The sequence below is a fragment of the Oryzias melastigma genome, linkage group LG5 (assembly GCF_002922805.2).
Source record: "Oryzias melastigma strain HK-1 linkage group LG5, ASM292280v2, whole genome shotgun sequence".
NCBI classification, from domain to species: domain Eukaryota; kingdom Metazoa; phylum Chordata; class Actinopteri; order Beloniformes; family Adrianichthyidae; genus Oryzias; species Oryzias melastigma.
Genome location: NC_050516.1, coordinates 30,632,269 through 30,649,401, shown reverse-complemented (window position 1 = coordinate 30,649,401; position 17,133 = coordinate 30,632,269). Strand labels below are relative to the sequence as shown.

Genomic DNA, 17,133 nt, shown 5'->3' with positions numbered 1-17,133 from the left:
GTATTTAGGCAACGAGCTAGCTTTTTTGGCTAATTGGCCAATACTGGAGTTGTCATGCAAATTTGGAGTTGGGCTAATATTTTAGCAACATGCTAACGTTTTTGGCTAATTTGTTATCTACTGAGGTTTTTATGCTAATTTAGAGTTTAGCTTCTATTTTAGTAACAGGGTAACGTTTTTGATTAGTTTAGTTTACTGAGGAATTTTAAGCTACTTTTTAGTTTAGCTGGTATTTAAGCAATATGGTAGCTTTTTTCTGCTAATCTTAGATCTATTAAGGCTTTTTTTATGCTAATTTTGAGTTTAGCTAATATGTAAGCAACATGCTAGCGTTTTTGGCTAATTTCTTATCTACTGAGATTTTTATTGGCTAACTTAGAGTTTAGCTTCTATTTTAGCAACATGCTAACGTTTTTGGGTAATTTAGTTTACTGATGAATTTTAGGCTATTTTGGAGTTTAGCTAGTAATGAGCTAGCTTTTTTGGCTAATTTGGAGTTCAGCTCATATTTAAGCAACACACTAAATATTTTTGGAAAACTGACATGTATTAGGGATTTTAAAGACATTTTACTACATTTTACTACAGTTTTGTCCTAAATTTAGGTAAACTTCAGCGCTCTTTCATATATTTTTAACAAAACTTCCAGTTTTCTAGCAAGTTTGACATTATGGAAGAAGCTTTTGCATTTTCAGTAAATCTTTTCAGCAGTTAAAGTAAATTGCATCACCATTTACAGCAAAAACATTTAGCATCTTCAATGACTACTTTCAGCAAAAAGCATTCACACTAGGATTATCACAGGTAATGTAACTTTTCTAGCTCATGATTGTTGAAGCCAAATGTATCTTTAAACATTGTTACCTTGTTAATTACAGGAGTTGCGTTCTAAAAATAATCTGCAATAGGTGAAAGCTGTGAAGTGAGATTACAGATGTTTTAAGGCTGTAAAACTCCTCACTTTCTACACTTTCCTCAAACAGACATGAACATTTTTACTCTTCTCTCCGGTTTAAACTCTCAAAGTTCAAACTTTCATAGAAAATAAATCCAGGATTATAGAATGAAAACAAAGTTCTGATCATGATAAAAGATTTATGATGTGGAGGTGATTGATTGACAAGGTCAACAGCCAATCAGGATGCAGAACATGATGTGCTGTTGGAAAAATGTAAAATAAATATATCATTGAGACCATCAAAGGTGAAATGATGGAACACTGTGTTGTTTTGACTAAACTGTATCTGTTTCTCTTTGGTTTTGTGGCAGCTGTGTGGTGAGGTGACCTCTTTAGACTCAGAGTTGAGTCTTGCCAAGGGCGAGGGTCAGAGGAACGAGATGGCGTTAGAGGAAGCCGGTCGCAGTCGGGCAGAACTGGCCAGAGACAAAGCAGCTCTGGTGGTCCAGCTGACGGCATCTGAGAGGGAAAACGCGCTGCTGGCTGAGGAACTGACAGCTTTCAGGTCAGAGCTGTGTTACAGTTATAGATGGTTATTGTGGATTTTGAGGTGGGTGGTGTTTTAGACATGAGTACATTTCTGTTTGTTACTTCTTCAGTAAAAATGTAAAAGGCAGTCAGATAAAATACACATTTCACCTTTAAAATGGTTTTTCCTTTTTCTGACAGTCCTTCTCTTCGTCTGTTCGTCTCAGTTTATTAGGAAAGACAAAATGACAGGTTTAAACATAAGATATATAAAATAAACCAATGAAGGAGCAATAGTAACATGAAGTGCCTTACCAATAGATACATCTGTTTCTCTTTGGTGCCTAAATTATCTAACTCTTGTGGCTTTTTGCTTGCTTGGCCTGCAGGTCAGAGCGGGAGACGCTGGAAACGAGTCTCTTTGATGCACAGCAGCAGCTCCTGCAGGTGGAATCTCGCAGAGAACAGCTGGAAGCCGAAAACCAAAACCTTCGAGTTCGCTGTGAAACTGCTACAGGTGAAGACATCAGGGGTGTCAGACTCGATCCAAAATCCAAAACACACCTTAGGTCGAACAGGGCAAACATTTATTGAACACTAAATTTTTAATACCTAACTTTAGTTTTAAACATAATTATGAACTAGATATATAGCATTACCTACAATAATGCTAGTCTGAATGCTGGAAGCTGAATTTAGCCGCTGAAGATGCTAGTTATGATAGCTGAAAACGCTGAAGGTGATAGGCAGCTAAAATATAAGATAAATAGCAAAAAACCCAAAAACCTCAAGTTAGCCAAAACAGTTAGCATGTAGCTGAAAAAAATAGCTAAACTTCAAAATATCCTAAGAAACTGAAAAAAACCTAAATCAGCCAAAATAGCAAACATGTACCTGAAATATTAGCTAAACTCCAAAACAGACTAAAAAATCTTAGTAAATGCTAAAATATTCCATAAAGCTAGCAGAATGCTAACTTTTTAAACTTTAAAACTAACTTTTTAACATAATTATGAATAATAAAAAGGCAGGAATATTATTCCAGAATAAATGAACTTAAATATTAAATAACTTTCATTATTTTACTCTCCATAAAAATATATCTTGTCATAATTCTACAAGTTAAAAATAAACACAAGATAAGATCGAGCCATTGATAACAATAAAATAAAATGATCTGGAGGGGCGGGCATAATTACCTGGAGGGCCGGATTCGGCCCCCGGGCCTTGACTTTGACATGTGGTTCATCTGGACTGAGTCGTATCCCTGTTTTCTATTTTCCTGGACTTCAGTGGAGCTCCGGCGTTTGCGCTCAGATGCTGAGAACCAGCTGACCCAGGCTGAGAGAGACAAACAAGCGCTGACTCAGGCTCTAAATGCTGCTCAGCTGGAGGCCCAGCAGGCTTTACACAAGGCCACCTCTGAGCATCAGGAGGAGGCGGAGAGACTGGCCCTGGAGAAGGTCGGAGTTTGAGTCAAACATCATTGAAAGCTGCTTCAGCGTATCCTCATGAAGCTGTCTCCCCTCCTCTGCACAGGAAGTTGTGCGGCACAGCTTGCAGATGGAGCACGAGATGGCTGCGCGGAAACTCAGACAAGAAACAGAAGATCAGCTCCACAGATCCAGGAGAGAGAAGGATGAGCTGCAGGATGCTCTGAGAGCTCTGCAGCACGAGAGAGATCAGTGCCTGCTGCAGGCAGAGACTGAGAAACAACAGGTGAAAGCATCAGTCGACGGCAGGTTCTGAAGCTGTGTCAGTGCTGAACAGAATTCCCTCTGTCTGCAGGCCCTCTCACTAAAGGAGGCAGAGAAAACGGTTTTGTTGGAGAAGGTGTCCAGTCTGCAGGCAGATCTGTCGGCGCTGAGCCTGGAGGCTGAGCGGACGGCCAGAGAAGCTGCTCAGTACAAAGAGCAGGAGCTGGTGAGGAGAGGCAGCGGGGACCTTTAGACTGACCCTGAGCTTTACCTGTCACTACTTTTTTATTCTTGTTTTGTTCATTCTTTGTGTTTGATCCAGATCAGAGTCGGGGCTCTAACCAGTGAATTGCAGGAACTTCACTCCCAGATGGAAGATGCAGCGGCTGGTTACGAGAGGGACATCCTGAGTCTGAGAGAAACCTGCGCAGACCTCCGTTCTCGAGCTGATGTTGCTCTCAAAGAGGTACACGACACCTCGAAGGAGACATCATAAAACCCTGTTTATACTTCTCAGGGATCAGCCATCACATCAGTCACAATCGCACAGCCTAGTTCATGCTAATGTCGGCTGCTATAACTGTGATGAACTTCTGAGTGGTATTTATACTTTTCAAGCGACGCGATCATCTGCAGGATTTATTTTTAACATGATCAGCATCACGCTCAGACCGGTACATGAAAGGAAGAGGAGGAAGTGAGGAGTTTGTCCCCTACACAGAAGCAGGAAGAACAAAGTATGTCTGCCATGATTAGTCGACTAATCAACTATTAAAATAGTTGACATATAATTTAATAGTCGATTAGTCGTTACTTAATACTACATGGAGTAAGAGTACAGTAAAGTTGAAAGTTATAATGAAATTATGCTATCTTTTTGGATAAATTAGGATTTTTTTCAGTTTTTAAGGCTATTTTGGAATGTAGCTAATATTTCAGCTATGTGCTAGCTTTTTTTCCTAACTTGGGTTTTTTTTGCAGTTTTTTTAGGCTAATTTGGCATTTAACAAATATTTTAGCTGGCCATCATCTTCAGATTTTTCAGCTTTTAGCCTCAGTGATTTCAGCGACCAAATTCAGTTTACATCATTCACACTAGCATTATTGCAGGTAATGCTATATATCTAGTTTGTAGTTAGATAAAGCTAATGACGTGTGTTTCACATCCACATTTTGCACGACCTGATTAGTCGACTAATCTGAAAAATATAATCGGTGATTAGTCGACTATTTAAATAATCGTTTGTGGCAGCACTAGTACAAAGGCAAAATAATTCTACTTAAAAAAGGAGCGAATTCTCTAGTGCTGCAGATATGAGGAAGAAGACATTTTTCCAGCTACTTCCTCTATTTTCTATCTAGATGTCCGATCTGTCTCTCTCTCTCTCTCTGTCTGTGACGTTTGGTATATCCCTAACTTCTTTGGAAAGTTTTCATTATTTTTGGTGTTAAAAAATATTTTTTGGACAGAGTTTTCTGCATAGTACTCTAATCGCTGAAATGAATTTAAGTTAAATGACACGATTTGCACGCGATTGCACTCGGGGCGCAAAATTTCAGTTGAAACCAGTCTTGATTCACGCAAAATGTTTCTGCTTTTTAGTAATTTAATCAGGAATAATAGTTCAATCTAACGAGCTTTCTGTTCATAAATACCATAAGACGAAATATTTTTATAAAAGTATGAATTTGTTCAATTGAATAAATGAGAGTATTTTATTGGGCTTCCTTAAAATAAAAAACCCCAGTATCACTTATTTCCTGTGTCATAAGAACCATCTAAAGGTCTCTCGTCTTGTCTGATCAAACCTGCAACCCAAGAGGAACTTTTTTGTTTTAATCCGTAGAAAACATTGGCTCCAAAATTTAAACTGATTCCAAACTTTTATTGTTGTTTTCCAAACTAAGAACTCTGATCTTGATGTTCCTCAGCTGGAGCAGAGCAGAGCTTCTCTCTCAGCTGCTGAGGAGAACCGCGAGCAGCTGAGGCGGGACTTCCTGGAGACAGAACGCCGACTCACACAAACTCAGGAAGCCTCAGAGAGCCACAGGAGGGAAGGAGCCGAGCTGCGACGCGGCCTCTGTGATGTCACAAAGGAAAGAGACGCTCTCAGCCAATCAAACGCTCAGCTGAAGGAGGCTCTCCGAAGTGCAGAATCAGAGAGAATAAGGTAAATTCTGAAACGGTGGTGGCACAAGTGCAGCCGGGAAAAGTTTTCATGCTTGTATCATCAGTGTGAAACGGCAGTGTGAGGAGAAGGAGCAGCGGCTGGCGGTGCTGGAGGAGAGCCTGTCCTCCTCGCAGAAGGAAGTGGCCGAGCTGCGGAGTTGTCTGAGGGAAGTGGAAAGGTCGCGCCTTGAGGCTCGGCGTGAACTTCAGGAGCTTCGGAGACAGGTCAGAAAAACTCCACGAGTTTCTGTCCTCACACTCAGGAACACGTTTGGTCAGAGTGATGGTCATGAGGTGTAAGGACGTCACAATTAGTCGACTTATCGACGACTAATTTAGTATTCAATTAGTCATTACGTTATATTATATGGAGTCAGAGTGTAGTAAAGTTGAAAGTTATAGTAGCATTATGCTAGCTGTTTGGACTATTTTGGCATTTATTAAGGCTTTTTAGGCTAATTTGGAGTTTAGCTAATATTTCAGCTACATGCTAGCTGTTTTGGCTAATTCAAGACTTTTTTTGTTATTTTTTAGTCTACTAAGTTTAGCTAATGTTTCAGCTTCATGCTAGCTGTTTTGGATAATTTAGGCTTTTTTCAGTTTTTTTAGGCTAATTTCGCATTTAACTAATATTTAACTGGCTTTCAGCTTCAGTGATTTTAGCTGCCAACTTCAGCATCTTCAGCTATCAGCACTAGCATCTTCAAATTCAGCTTACAGCATTCACACTACCAATATCACAGGTGATGCTATATATCTAGTTTTTAGTTAGTTTAAAGCTAATGATGGTTAATATGTGCGCTTTACATCCGCTTTATGCGTGAACCAATTAGTCGAATAATCGGAAAAAATAATCGGTGATTAGTGGACTATTAAAATAATTGTTTGTAGTAGCACTAATTTACTTTTTTGTTTTCAGCTGAAGGTTCTGGATGCAGAGAAGGAGCAGAAAGGGAGGGAGGTGGCTGAGCTGCAAACCCGTCTGTCGTTGGAGGAGCAAAGAGAGGAGGAGAGAGGAAAGGAGGTTTTCATTTGCAAACAGAAGCTCACTGAAACCCAAACGGCCAGAGACTCCCTCAAGAGAGAGGTGAGTGAAAACTTTTACCAGCTCTTTCTCACACTGGCTTCTCACATGTTATCCTTTCTGAGCAGCTCTCCGTGACGCAGAAGCGTCTCATGGAGTCCGAGTCCGGCTGGCGCAGCTGCGAGCGGGAGCTGACATCTCAGCTGCAGGAGGCGCGAGGCTGCGAGAAGAAGCTCCAGGACGAAGCCAAGAATCTGTCACTGCGTGCGCAGACAGCGCAGGATTCTGCCGCTCAGCTCAGCCTGCAGCTCAGCGAGGCGCAGGGCAGGCTGACCGCCACCGAAGCTGAGCTGACGCGGGCCGAGGCCTCCAGGAGGGACCTGGAGTTCCGCCTGAGCAGCCTCCAGTCGGCGCTAACGCGAACGCTGGGGATCGGAGCCAGCGGCAGAGCGAGCAGGGGGAGGAGTCCAGGGGGGAGCTCTACCTCACCCGGCAGTATGTCCCGCCACCACAGCATCTCGCCTTTACGGCCCTCACTGTCGCCCCCTAAAGGTGAGAATCTAACTATGGTTTGACTTTTCCCAGGAAGTTTGGAGTGTACATCCACACTTTTTATGTGCTTGTTGGCTGACCTACATCTCACCCAGCGACCACAGTTGAAAAGTAGCTTTGCAGTGAACACTGACATGTTTACAGCAATGTTTGTTAATGTGCATTGTTACTATTCACAAAAAAAAATGTAAAGTTTGCATGTATAACCTTCTCCTTTCATTTATAAAAAAGACTGTCAAATGCTCCCTGTGATAAAGCCCCACGTTTCCATGGTGATTTGATGAAAACAAAAGATGTTCCTCGTTATTCTGAAAAGATTCCTCAAATTCTGTCATTTCCTTTTCACAGCTTCACCTTGAGATTCAGATCATGAAAGAATGATCTCCAAATTTACACTAAATTATTATTTTCTTGCAAAATGCTAAAAGAGTTTGGAAGTCTATCCAAAAGACATCACCCAAGTGAAACAATTTATTTAAAAAAAGCAAAAACTACTAATAGAAACCTTTGATTTTAAAGAAACAAAGAATCAAAACCTAGAAGATTGTCAAAATATAAAGTTTTACAAAAAATGACAAATTCCACTTTCCTAAACAAGGAAATTTCCTTCAAATTAAGTGTTGGAGAGAAAAACTTTACCTGAATCTAAACATTTTGTAAACATTTGGATGTAATTATTATTAAATCAGAAAAAAGCAGGAAAGAAGAATACCATCTTAAAGCTACATTCACACAGCACTTGGCAACTTATGTTCATGCAACAACTTCCTATAAAAATCTGTGGAAACGCAGTTTTCAGGCTTCGTTCAAAACTCTCGCGTTCACCCATAGCTACGCACATTTTTAAGACCATTTTCAGGCTCCATGTGTAAAACGCACAACAATTCAACACGTGTTGCAAGTTAAACTGGGTTGAACTTTCCGATTGGGGACTCGAATTTGGTGGTGACGTATGGGTGGCGTCCCATTTACTTCACAAAAATGCCAACCGTTGGAAAATTTATCATGGAGGAGAAATTAATAATTGCGGTTTGTACCCAACTGGAGTTCTATGATGCCAAGTCTTTCATGTATCGGAATAGAGCTGTGAAAAATGCTCAAAAAATCCACTCATAATTGAGGAAAAAAAAGGCTTAAAAACATTCAACTCCTGTAAAATTGTGTTTGAAGCACACCACAGTACTCCACATGTGAAAATGTACGTTTCTGCAGAATTCAGGGGAAGTACCCCTGACAACACCCTGGGATCAGGAGCTGTGTCTCCAGAACGAGGCGGTACTCCTCTGCCTGCCCTTCAGCCGGAGCTGGATCCGGACACACTGCGCAGCGGCCTCAGAGACTTCCTGCAGGAGCTGCGAGATGCTCACAGAGAAAGGGTCAGTCACTGCTTTGGAGACCAACACATCACATGCCTTAGATGTCTGTGTTGTGATGTTTGAACATTCCTGGTTTTGCAGGATGATGCCCAATGCCAGCTGATGACTGTACAGCGGGAGCTGGAGGAGCAGAAGGTGGAGCGAGAATGCGCTCAGAACCGACTCACTCACCTGCAGAACAGCTTAAAGGAATGTCAAGAAGGTAAGGCTGCCACGATTAGTCGACTAATCAACGACTATTAAAACAGTCGATGACTAATTTAATAGTTGATTAGTCGTTACTTTATGTTATATGGAGTCAGAGTGTATTAATGTGGAAAGTTATAATAGCATTATGCTAGCTTTTTGGACTATTTTGTCATTTATTAAGGTTTTTTAGGCTATTTTGGAGTTTAGCTAAAATTTCAGCTACATGCAAGCTTGTTTTTTTCTAATTTAGGCTGTTTTTTAAGTTTCTTAGTCTGTTTTGGAATTTAACTAACATTTCAGTCACATGCTAGCTTGTTCTGGCTAATTCAGTCTTTTTTTTCTTTTAGGCCGTTTTAGAATTTAGCTAATAATTCAGCTACACTCTAGCTGTTTTGGCTAATTTAGGCTTTTTTTGGTTTTTTTAGGCTAATTTGGAGTTTTATATTTCTGCTACATGCTAGCTTGTTTTGGTTAATTTAGGCTTTGTTTTGTTTTTAGGCTGTTTTGGAGTTAAGCTAATAATTCAGCTACATGCTAGCTGTTTTGGCGAATTTAGGCTTTTTTGTTTTGTTTTTTTAGGCTAATTTGGAGTTTTATATTTCTGCTACATGCTAGCTTGTTTTGACTAATTCAGTCTTTTTTTTCTTTTAGGCCGTTTTAGAATTTAGCTAATAATTCAGCTACATGCTAGCTGTTTTGGCTAATTTAGGCTTTTTTTGTTTTTTTAGGCTAATTTGGAGTTTTATATTTCTGCTACATGCTAGCTTGTTTTGGTTAATTTAGGCTTTGTTTTGTTTTTAGGCTGTTTTGGAGTTAAGCTAATAATTCAGCAACATGCTAGCTTGTTTTTGCTAATTTAGTATTTTTTTTTAAAGTTTTTTGGCTAATTTGGAGTTTAGCTAATATTTCAGCTACATACTAGCGTGTTTTCACTATCTTAGCATTTTTTCAGTTTTTTTGGCTAATTCTTCATTTGACTAATATTTTAGTTTTCTATCAGTTTTAGTGTTTTTGACTATCAATTTCATTCACTTCTGCTATCAGCACTTGCATCTTTAATGGCCAAATTCAGCTTACAGCATTCACACTAGCATTATCGCAGGTAATGCTATATATCTAGTTTTTAGTTAGTTTAAAGCTAATGACGTGTGTTTTATATCCACTTTGTGCAAAAGCCGATTAGTCGTCTAATTGGAAAAAATAATCGTGATTAGTCGACTATTTAAAAAATCGTCTGTGGCAGCATTACAAGAAGGTCAAACACTCAAATAGAGCATCAAAGAGATTTAAATCTGCTCCTTGATCATATTTTTGTGTTTGCTTGCAGGGAAGCGCGGGCTGGATGATCGTCTGACCAGCACTCAGGTTCTGCTGCAGCAGCAGGAGGATGCGGTGAAGAGAGCGGACAGAGAGAGGAGAGCTCTCGCCGACAGGGTGAAGGAGTTGGAGCGCTCGCTGCACACCGCAGAGATGGATAAGAAGCACACTCAGGTAAAAACATGTAAATCTGCACACACACCACTTGAGCATATGGCAGCACTCAACAGTGGGGCCGTATCTAGAAGTGTAAGCTGTTAGAGATTGTAATAACAACAGATGTCACACACATGCAGGGTCACACCTCTAGTGGTCTGCTCGTCGTATGTCTGTTTATTCCACAGTGACTCATGTTGGACTATTTCAGAGGAGTCGTTTGCTGTCCTCTGTAATCTCACCTCAACTTCATAAACAAAACTTGCATCCGATGACATGACTGCTGCCCCCTCCCTGTCTGCAGGAGCAGCTAAATAAGCAGCGGGCCTCCGAGGCACGCCTGGAGGCAGAGAGGAAGCGCCTGCGGGAGGCGCTGGAGGCCGCCGAAGCTCGAGCCACCCGGGTGGAGCTGGGGAGGCGCAGTCTGGAAGGGGAGCTGCAGAGGCTCAAACTCAGCCTGGGAGACCGGGAGGCTGAAAGCCAGGCCTCACAGGAGCGCCACGACGGTCTGCTCAGACAGGTACAGACGTGGTGTAGTGGTTAGCACTCTCGCCTCACAGCGAGGTTCGAATCTGGGTTTCCTTTCTGTGTGCATGTTCTCCTCAGGCATAAGTGGGTTTTCTCCAGGTTCTCCACCTTATTCCTACAGTCCAAAAACATGATTCCTGGGTTCTGCTTATCCTTATTAGTCCTTAATTAATTTACCTGTTTAAATAACTGTGCAGCTATGAAGAAGCCTGGTCTGAAAATGGTAAAAACCCACTCCTATCATCTTTTGATCTATTGTTAATAGAGATGTAACGATTCAGTCAAGATTCGATTCGATTCACAGTTTTACTTTTTTTTTTTTTTTTTGTCTGGGAAGGAAGAAGACGAAGATTTATGCAGAGCTATCACAATCTGACAGGGGGGGGATCAGGGAAGGGGCACCAAAAGCCACGCCCCCTCAGAGGAGATTAACTAAACAACATGAAAAATGGCTTTTTGAGACATTGAGGTTGTAGGATTTAGGTTAAAAACTTCATAATTAAAACACTACTGGGAACATTTTTTCATAACAAAAATGTCATAAGGAGACTTTAAAGGTATTTTAAGGCCAAGTATGTTTTCTTTTTGCCCCTTACATCAAACTGTTTTCCTACTAACAGAAAAGATTTAATACAAACAAACAATTACACATAATATTGAAATGATCAGAAGTCCTTTCATACTCGTTTCATGTTGAGCTCCATGTGACGGACTGCTGCGCCCGCTTAGCGCAAAACCCTGCTAACACAGCATTCACACGATGACTGAGAAATAACGCCCTTTTTTTAACCAGCTTTACTTCCTGTTTGGAACACGAGGGGGGAGGGGTTGAGCTGTCTAGTGATTATACTAGTCGTGTTTCCATTAACTCTGAAATTTCGAAAAACGGAATTTCGATATTAAATTATCCTAATGGAAACACCACAATTTCGAAAAAACTCGCCTTTTTCGAAATAAAGTTTTTGCGCTTAGAGGAGGTGGTATTTGGGCCGTATCGAAACAGTAGTTTTTCGAAAAACTGTAATGGAAACACTTTTTTCGAAACAAACGAGTCACGTGACCATTAACCGGATATGGCGTTTCGGACAGGAAGCAGGAAAAGCTGGTCAAATGCGCTTTTTCACAGCAACTGGCTGCCTTGGGCACCGCACAGCTCATCAAAAGTTGAGCGTGTCATGCGAAAATGCTGAATCCACAGCTCTTCGGTGAATTCTTCAACCACGATTTCCCAAAACTGTTTGACTCTACGTCGCTCCCACGTTTAAGGAGCCTGCCGCTCCAAGGCTCGGATCAGACGTAGACGTCTTCTCTGAATGGGAAGGATGAGAGCTAGCTCCGTGGCAGAAATGTGAATGAATCTACTGCACATGAAAATAGTGTTTATATCCGTCGTCATGTTTTTTTAATGACTTATCGCGGGAATTACTTCGAGTTTTTCGCATAATCATGGTTTAATGGAAACGCTGTTTTTTCGAAACAGTGTTTTATCGAAATTCTAGAAATTTCGAAAAAGTTTTGCGCAAAAGTGTAATGGAAACGCAGCTACTGTCAATGTTTGAGCTTGAAACACAAAAACTTTTTTTTGGAGCTGCTGATTTAATTCAGTTTATGTAACAAATACCAATTTATATCCAAGGTTTTGTCAAGGTGCTGCACAAACCCAAATCAGTTCAGATCATTCCAGATTTTAAACCCTGCTCTGCATTTCTAAGCTTAGGCGCAGACCTGGAAAAAAAAAACATTTTAAATTTCTGCATCTCTGAACATTTTGACGTGTTTGAGTCTTTTCTTTTACAGATTCACTAAGAATCGTAACATCTTTAATTGTTAAAGTGTTCCCAGTGGTCTTTTAATTCTATTCATGCAGTTTTTAGTTAAGATCAGTAAACCGGTGTTTTTCAACCGGTGTGCCGCGGGAAATGACCAATTTTCACATATCTAAAACATTTACCATCACTATGGTATCCGCTCTGTGTTCATCCAAACGGCCCTGATTTAACACTCGATAGTTTTGAATATGCAAGATGGTAAAATAAATATAATATATCTTTGATTCTATAAATGACTAATCAGAATGATATTACCGCAATCCAGCCGCAAAACTAGCCTCAAACTCAGCTTTTAGAAAAGCCCCTCCCCCTTCAGCTGTCTCCGCCAATCATTGTTGGAGGCTTGATCACATGTCATCAATCTGACCAATCAGTAGTGATTAACGTCCTCACTTCCTTGTTCTGATTCGGCTCATAAAGTCTCTCATTTCCATAAAATAACAGCTAAAGCTCGTGTTTAGCGGTGTAGCTTCCAGCGGATCCGACGTCAGACAGTTTAAAAAGTGAACAAAAGAATGAAGCTCAGAAACGACAGTATGCCGGCATCTGCGTGAGTTTATGCACTACAGCCCCCATGATGCATTGGGTTAAGTGCGCGCGCTGAGCGCTGGGTGGAGGGGGAGGGGCTTACACGTTCAGCAGCGCAAGAGCGAAATAGGGAGAGAGATAGAGAGAAAACATCAACACAAAATGTCAAGAAAATGAAAAGAAAAAGAAGAAAAAAACTGGAATCATTCGACTTTTCTTGATAGTATGAAGGAACAGAGTCTTCAGTAAAAATATTCTATATGTATATATATTCTGTATATATTTGTGGCTCCACAATCAACCTGTCCAGACACCTGAGAACTGAGAGAATCTTCTCTAAAACAGAGCAGATCATCACTGACAGAAGAAAGCAGATGACATCCTCAAAGCTGAAACTCTGAAACTCTTTTGTCTTTCTTAATGTCAATGTGAATAAAAGTCTTGATTTAGTGGTTTTTGGACAATTTAATTTGTATTTGGGTTGTAATTGCAGAGTTTTGTGTTGTTCACTTCAAATGTGTTTAAAAAGAAAAAAGCTTAAAATGCGTAGAGTTAAAAACTGAATAGTTGATTGTTAGTTCTTTTATCATTCATTTTGTACATTCTATCTGGAAGGGATAAATAACAGCATATACTAATTTACACTTTATATGAATAAAAACATATTTACATCATGGATTTTGTGCATAATCTTATCTAGTAGTTTATAATGAATCAAACAAAGCAAACAACAACCTAAAAAGCTATTTTGGTAGCCAAAAGAGCCGCTGTTTTAGGAAAACAAATGCAAAAGAATTGAATTTTCAGCCAGAATTCTCATGTGGAGGGAAACAACAAAAGAACGTTGTTTTTACTTTGTCTGATAGTTTTGGAAGTATTAAAAAAAAAAAGAAAAAAAAAACATTCATAAAAACAGATTATTTAGAAGTATTTTTTTAGATTATTCATTAATGATATACGTTTAATTTGAGCAAATTGATTAATGATGCTTCCCACTTATATAAAAAAATGTACACTAGATTGTGGAGGGACTGTACATCAATACAGGCAAATTTTTTTACCTTTTTGGATGCTAGTGTGCCGCGGGATTTTTTTCATGGAAAAAGGTGTACCTTGGCTGAAAAAAGGTTGAAAAACACTGCAGTAAACTTGTGTTGTTTTCTAGGACATAGTTTCTGCAGGAGTTCATTAGAAGTTGGCGTCTCAGTTGTGGGCGGGACCATTGAGGCTTAGTAACCCCACCCCCTTTTCCCCTCTCCGCTGCAGCGCAGCCCCAGTGTATTTTCTACGTCACAAAGAATCTCTGTTTCAAACAGCATTGTTTTCCTCCTGATTCACAACAATTTGAATCAAGAAATACGCAGAAATTGAATTTTAAGCCTAATTTTATTTTTATATCTTGTGAAAAATGCCAGAAGAACATGTTAAAACACAATTTTAATAGGAGTGGGTCTTTCAAAGTTATTGATATTTTCTAATGTGGTGTAAACACAAAAAGAAAAAAATGACTTTTACTTTGAAAAACACTGAGTGGTTTTGTAAAAACTGCAGGTGGCAGAGGGAGAAGCACAAGTGTCTCTGCTGCACCGAGAGGTGGACAGACTGAACCAAGCTCTGCTGAAAGCTCAGGAGGGTGAAGCCGCTCTGAAGCAGAAGGTCACGACCCTCAGCCAGAGCCTCCAGGAGGTTGCAGCTTCTCACAGTGGCACGCAGACTCGCCTCGCTGCTCTGCAGAAGACTCTGAGTTTGGCCGAACAGGACAAGAGACTCCTGCAGGTGAGCGTCTCCCGAGGAGAGGATGGAACCGGATTCTAAAAGCTGATGGAGGGATCGTATGTGCTGTTTAGGAAAAGATGGACGAAGCCCGCTCTTCATTAACTGAAGCAAAGAGAAGCATGGCTGCTCTGACTGAGCGCGTGCAGACCCTCCAGGGTGAGCTGAGCCAGAGTGAACTGCGGAGAGAGGAGCTGGAGGCGGAGCTTAACAGCACGCTGGAGGTCAGGAAAGAAGAGAAACTGTAGAAGTCTAATGGAGAAGAAAAAAAAAACTAAATCTTATCTTCTTTCCTTTAGGCTCTGCGACAGCGCTCAGGAAGTCTGGCAGAGACTCAGCACAGCGTCCAGAAGGCTCAGACGGAGCGAGCCGCTGTGGAGGAGCGTCTGCTCGGACTGCAAAGAGCCGTGGCTCTGCTGGAGACGGAGAAAAAGGACGCAGAGAGGCAAGCTGCAAGGCTGGAGAAGGACAAGGACGCCCTGAGGAACACCTTGGATAAGGTTGAGAGGCTTTCATTCCTACAAATGTTGACTTCCATTCTGCTTCTGAAGCGCCGTCGTCTCCGTGTTAGGTTGAGAGGCAGAAGCTGAAGACTGAGGAGGGCAGCATGCGGCTCTCAGCAGAGAAGAACCGGCTGGACCGCTCCCTGAACACCGCAGAGCAGGAGCTGCAGGAGGCCCAGCAGCAGATACTGATGCTGCAGGTGACTCGATCACTCCACACCGCTGTCAGCATCGTTTTAACAAACCAAACCCCGGAGAAGTCACCGGCGACAAATAAATAACAAACGCTCTTTGGTATACTGTAAAGCAGCGGTCCCAAAACTTTTTCAGGACACGGATTGGTTTAAATTGGACCGGTCCGACTGGGGCTGAAGTTGGTATTTTTAAGGTTCTGGTTTCTGAAAATCAATTAAAAAAATGTTTCTACAAGAAATTCAGTTTTAAAAAAAGTCTAAAAATATCAGTATTTTTTTTTTACACATGAAAATTCAATAAAAGTTGTTGATTTGTGGAAGTCGTTTCTGATTTTAAAAACATTCCATAAAGGAAATATTACATTTTTTCTCCCCAGAATGCCATTTGAACACTCGATCTAGACTCCAATTACCTTTCAGGTCAAAAATTTGGATCATATTTTGTCTTTACGTAAATCCTCATGAGTATTTCTTCAGAACATTTTCTGTGCTAAAGTTTCTGAATGGATCTTAACCTAATTCAGCCTTTTTATAGAAAAATCCTCAAATGTCTCTATTATGATATTCCACAATCAGCATCTTTATTTGATTGAATCTTCATCCTCCATAAAATGTTTGAACTTTATGATGAAGATTTTCCCTTTAGTGTCAAAGTTGAGGCTAACAACCGGACGCTAGCTTCAGCTACGTCTGACTTTTAAGGTGCTATGGATAAATAAAGCAAAATAAAATGATGCAACTGTCATAAAACTGGTATTTTCTAAATATATTATAAATCCACTGTGTCTCCAACTTCATTATCTGTGTGTAAAACAGTTGAGTCTGTCGCCGCAGATTTGACGGAGCGGCTTCTGCTACATGAGAACAACTGTCTCAGTAATTCCATATGTGGAGAAAAACTCCCAGTTTGTCTGTCAACAGCAGCTGTATTGTTCTTTCAAGTTGAAGGGTCTTCTTTGTTTCCCTCACTGATCTTTCCTACCAGAAGAAACTGTTGTTTGCTTTTTGTTAGCTTTTGACTGCTAGCTTAGCAACCCAGCTAGCTGCTTTAAGTCACGTGACCAAAACGGATGTTATGGACAGAATCCGGCAGTTTTTCAAAATAAAACTAACTTCAGGATCAGAAAATAAACTTAAAGGAAATAATCTTACTTAGGGCATGTACCGTATTTTACGCACTATGTGCGCCTAATAATCCGGTTCCAAGTTCCAAAATCTGGCAACTTTGGAAAGTTTCCGCTCGATTGACTGTCCGACCATTTCTCGCCGATACAGAAGTGGCGAGCGCTCGGATGATCACGCTGTGCGCAATTTGAGATGCACGGGTGGGTCAGAGACAGTGATTTTGGCGGTAAAGTTTACCCAAGGAACAACAAAAACCTACCCTAGTGTAACCCAAACACTGAACAGCATTTGAGAGCGCAAACTTTACCCAGTTTTGTGCAATTACGCGCACACATTCCAGAGAACACGCGGATGATTTGTCTGACAGGGTTCCTACATCTGTGAATCATCTAATTCACTTTGATCACTAAATGGTTGAAGATTTACGGTAGTAGAAAGAATGTTAACGGCGGAGGTAAAGCTCTAGTGTTAAAGGGTTAACTGAGAACATTTCCATTTAACTTAATTTCGTCATTTTGGTTTCACAAGAGCAGAAAAAGTTTCTCATCAAACTAGATTAGATGTTGAGGATTTGGTCACACAAATCTCCCGCTTGTTTTTGCTTGAAACCTTCATCTCTAAATCATTGTAATTACTGCTAAAAATTAGATTTATCTTTTATTTGACCAAAAAAATGCTGTCAACAGTAAAAAAAAAAAAAAGCAGAAATCTGAAAGTAATAAAAGTTGTTTTTTACTTTTTCATGT

At 40.5% G+C, this 17,133-nt stretch overlaps 1 protein-coding gene across 4 annotated transcripts in view; it reads left to right on the top strand.

The window, feature by feature from the left end:
• LOC112145237 (rootletin) overlaps positions 1 to 17,133 on the top strand; it is a 32,587-nt gene that overhangs the window by 12,229 nt on the left and 3,225 nt on the right. For all 4 annotated transcript variants that reach the window (XR_002919040.1, XM_024270366.2, XM_024270365.1 and 1 more), the window contains exons 18-35: positions 1,270 to 1,463; positions 1,816 to 1,943; positions 2,720 to 2,889; positions 2,966 to 3,145; positions 3,215 to 3,349; positions 3,446 to 3,589; positions 5,056 to 5,294; positions 5,359 to 5,518; positions 6,213 to 6,380; positions 6,446 to 6,869; positions 8,082 to 8,245; positions 8,327 to 8,447; positions 9,762 to 9,925; positions 10,212 to 10,427; positions 14,344 to 14,568; positions 14,640 to 14,789; positions 14,865 to 15,065; positions 15,137 to 15,268. Coding sequence is in view for 3 of the 4 variants with exons in the window: in XM_024270366.2 (XP_024126134.1) it covers positions 1,270 to 1,463; positions 1,816 to 1,943; positions 2,720 to 2,889; positions 2,966 to 3,145; positions 3,215 to 3,349; positions 3,446 to 3,589; positions 5,056 to 5,294; positions 5,359 to 5,518; positions 6,213 to 6,380; positions 6,446 to 6,869; positions 8,082 to 8,245; positions 8,327 to 8,447; positions 9,762 to 9,925; positions 10,212 to 10,427; positions 14,344 to 14,568; positions 14,640 to 14,789; positions 14,865 to 15,065; positions 15,137 to 15,268 (3,315 nt within the window). In the remaining variant the exon portion in view is untranslated. The remainder of the gene's footprint in view (positions 1 to 1,269; positions 1,464 to 1,815; positions 1,944 to 2,719; positions 2,890 to 2,965; positions 3,146 to 3,214; positions 3,350 to 3,445; positions 3,590 to 5,055; positions 5,295 to 5,358; positions 5,519 to 6,212; positions 6,381 to 6,445; positions 6,870 to 8,081; positions 8,246 to 8,326; positions 8,448 to 9,761; positions 9,926 to 10,211; positions 10,428 to 14,343; positions 14,569 to 14,639; positions 14,790 to 14,864; positions 15,066 to 15,136; positions 15,269 to 17,133) is intronic.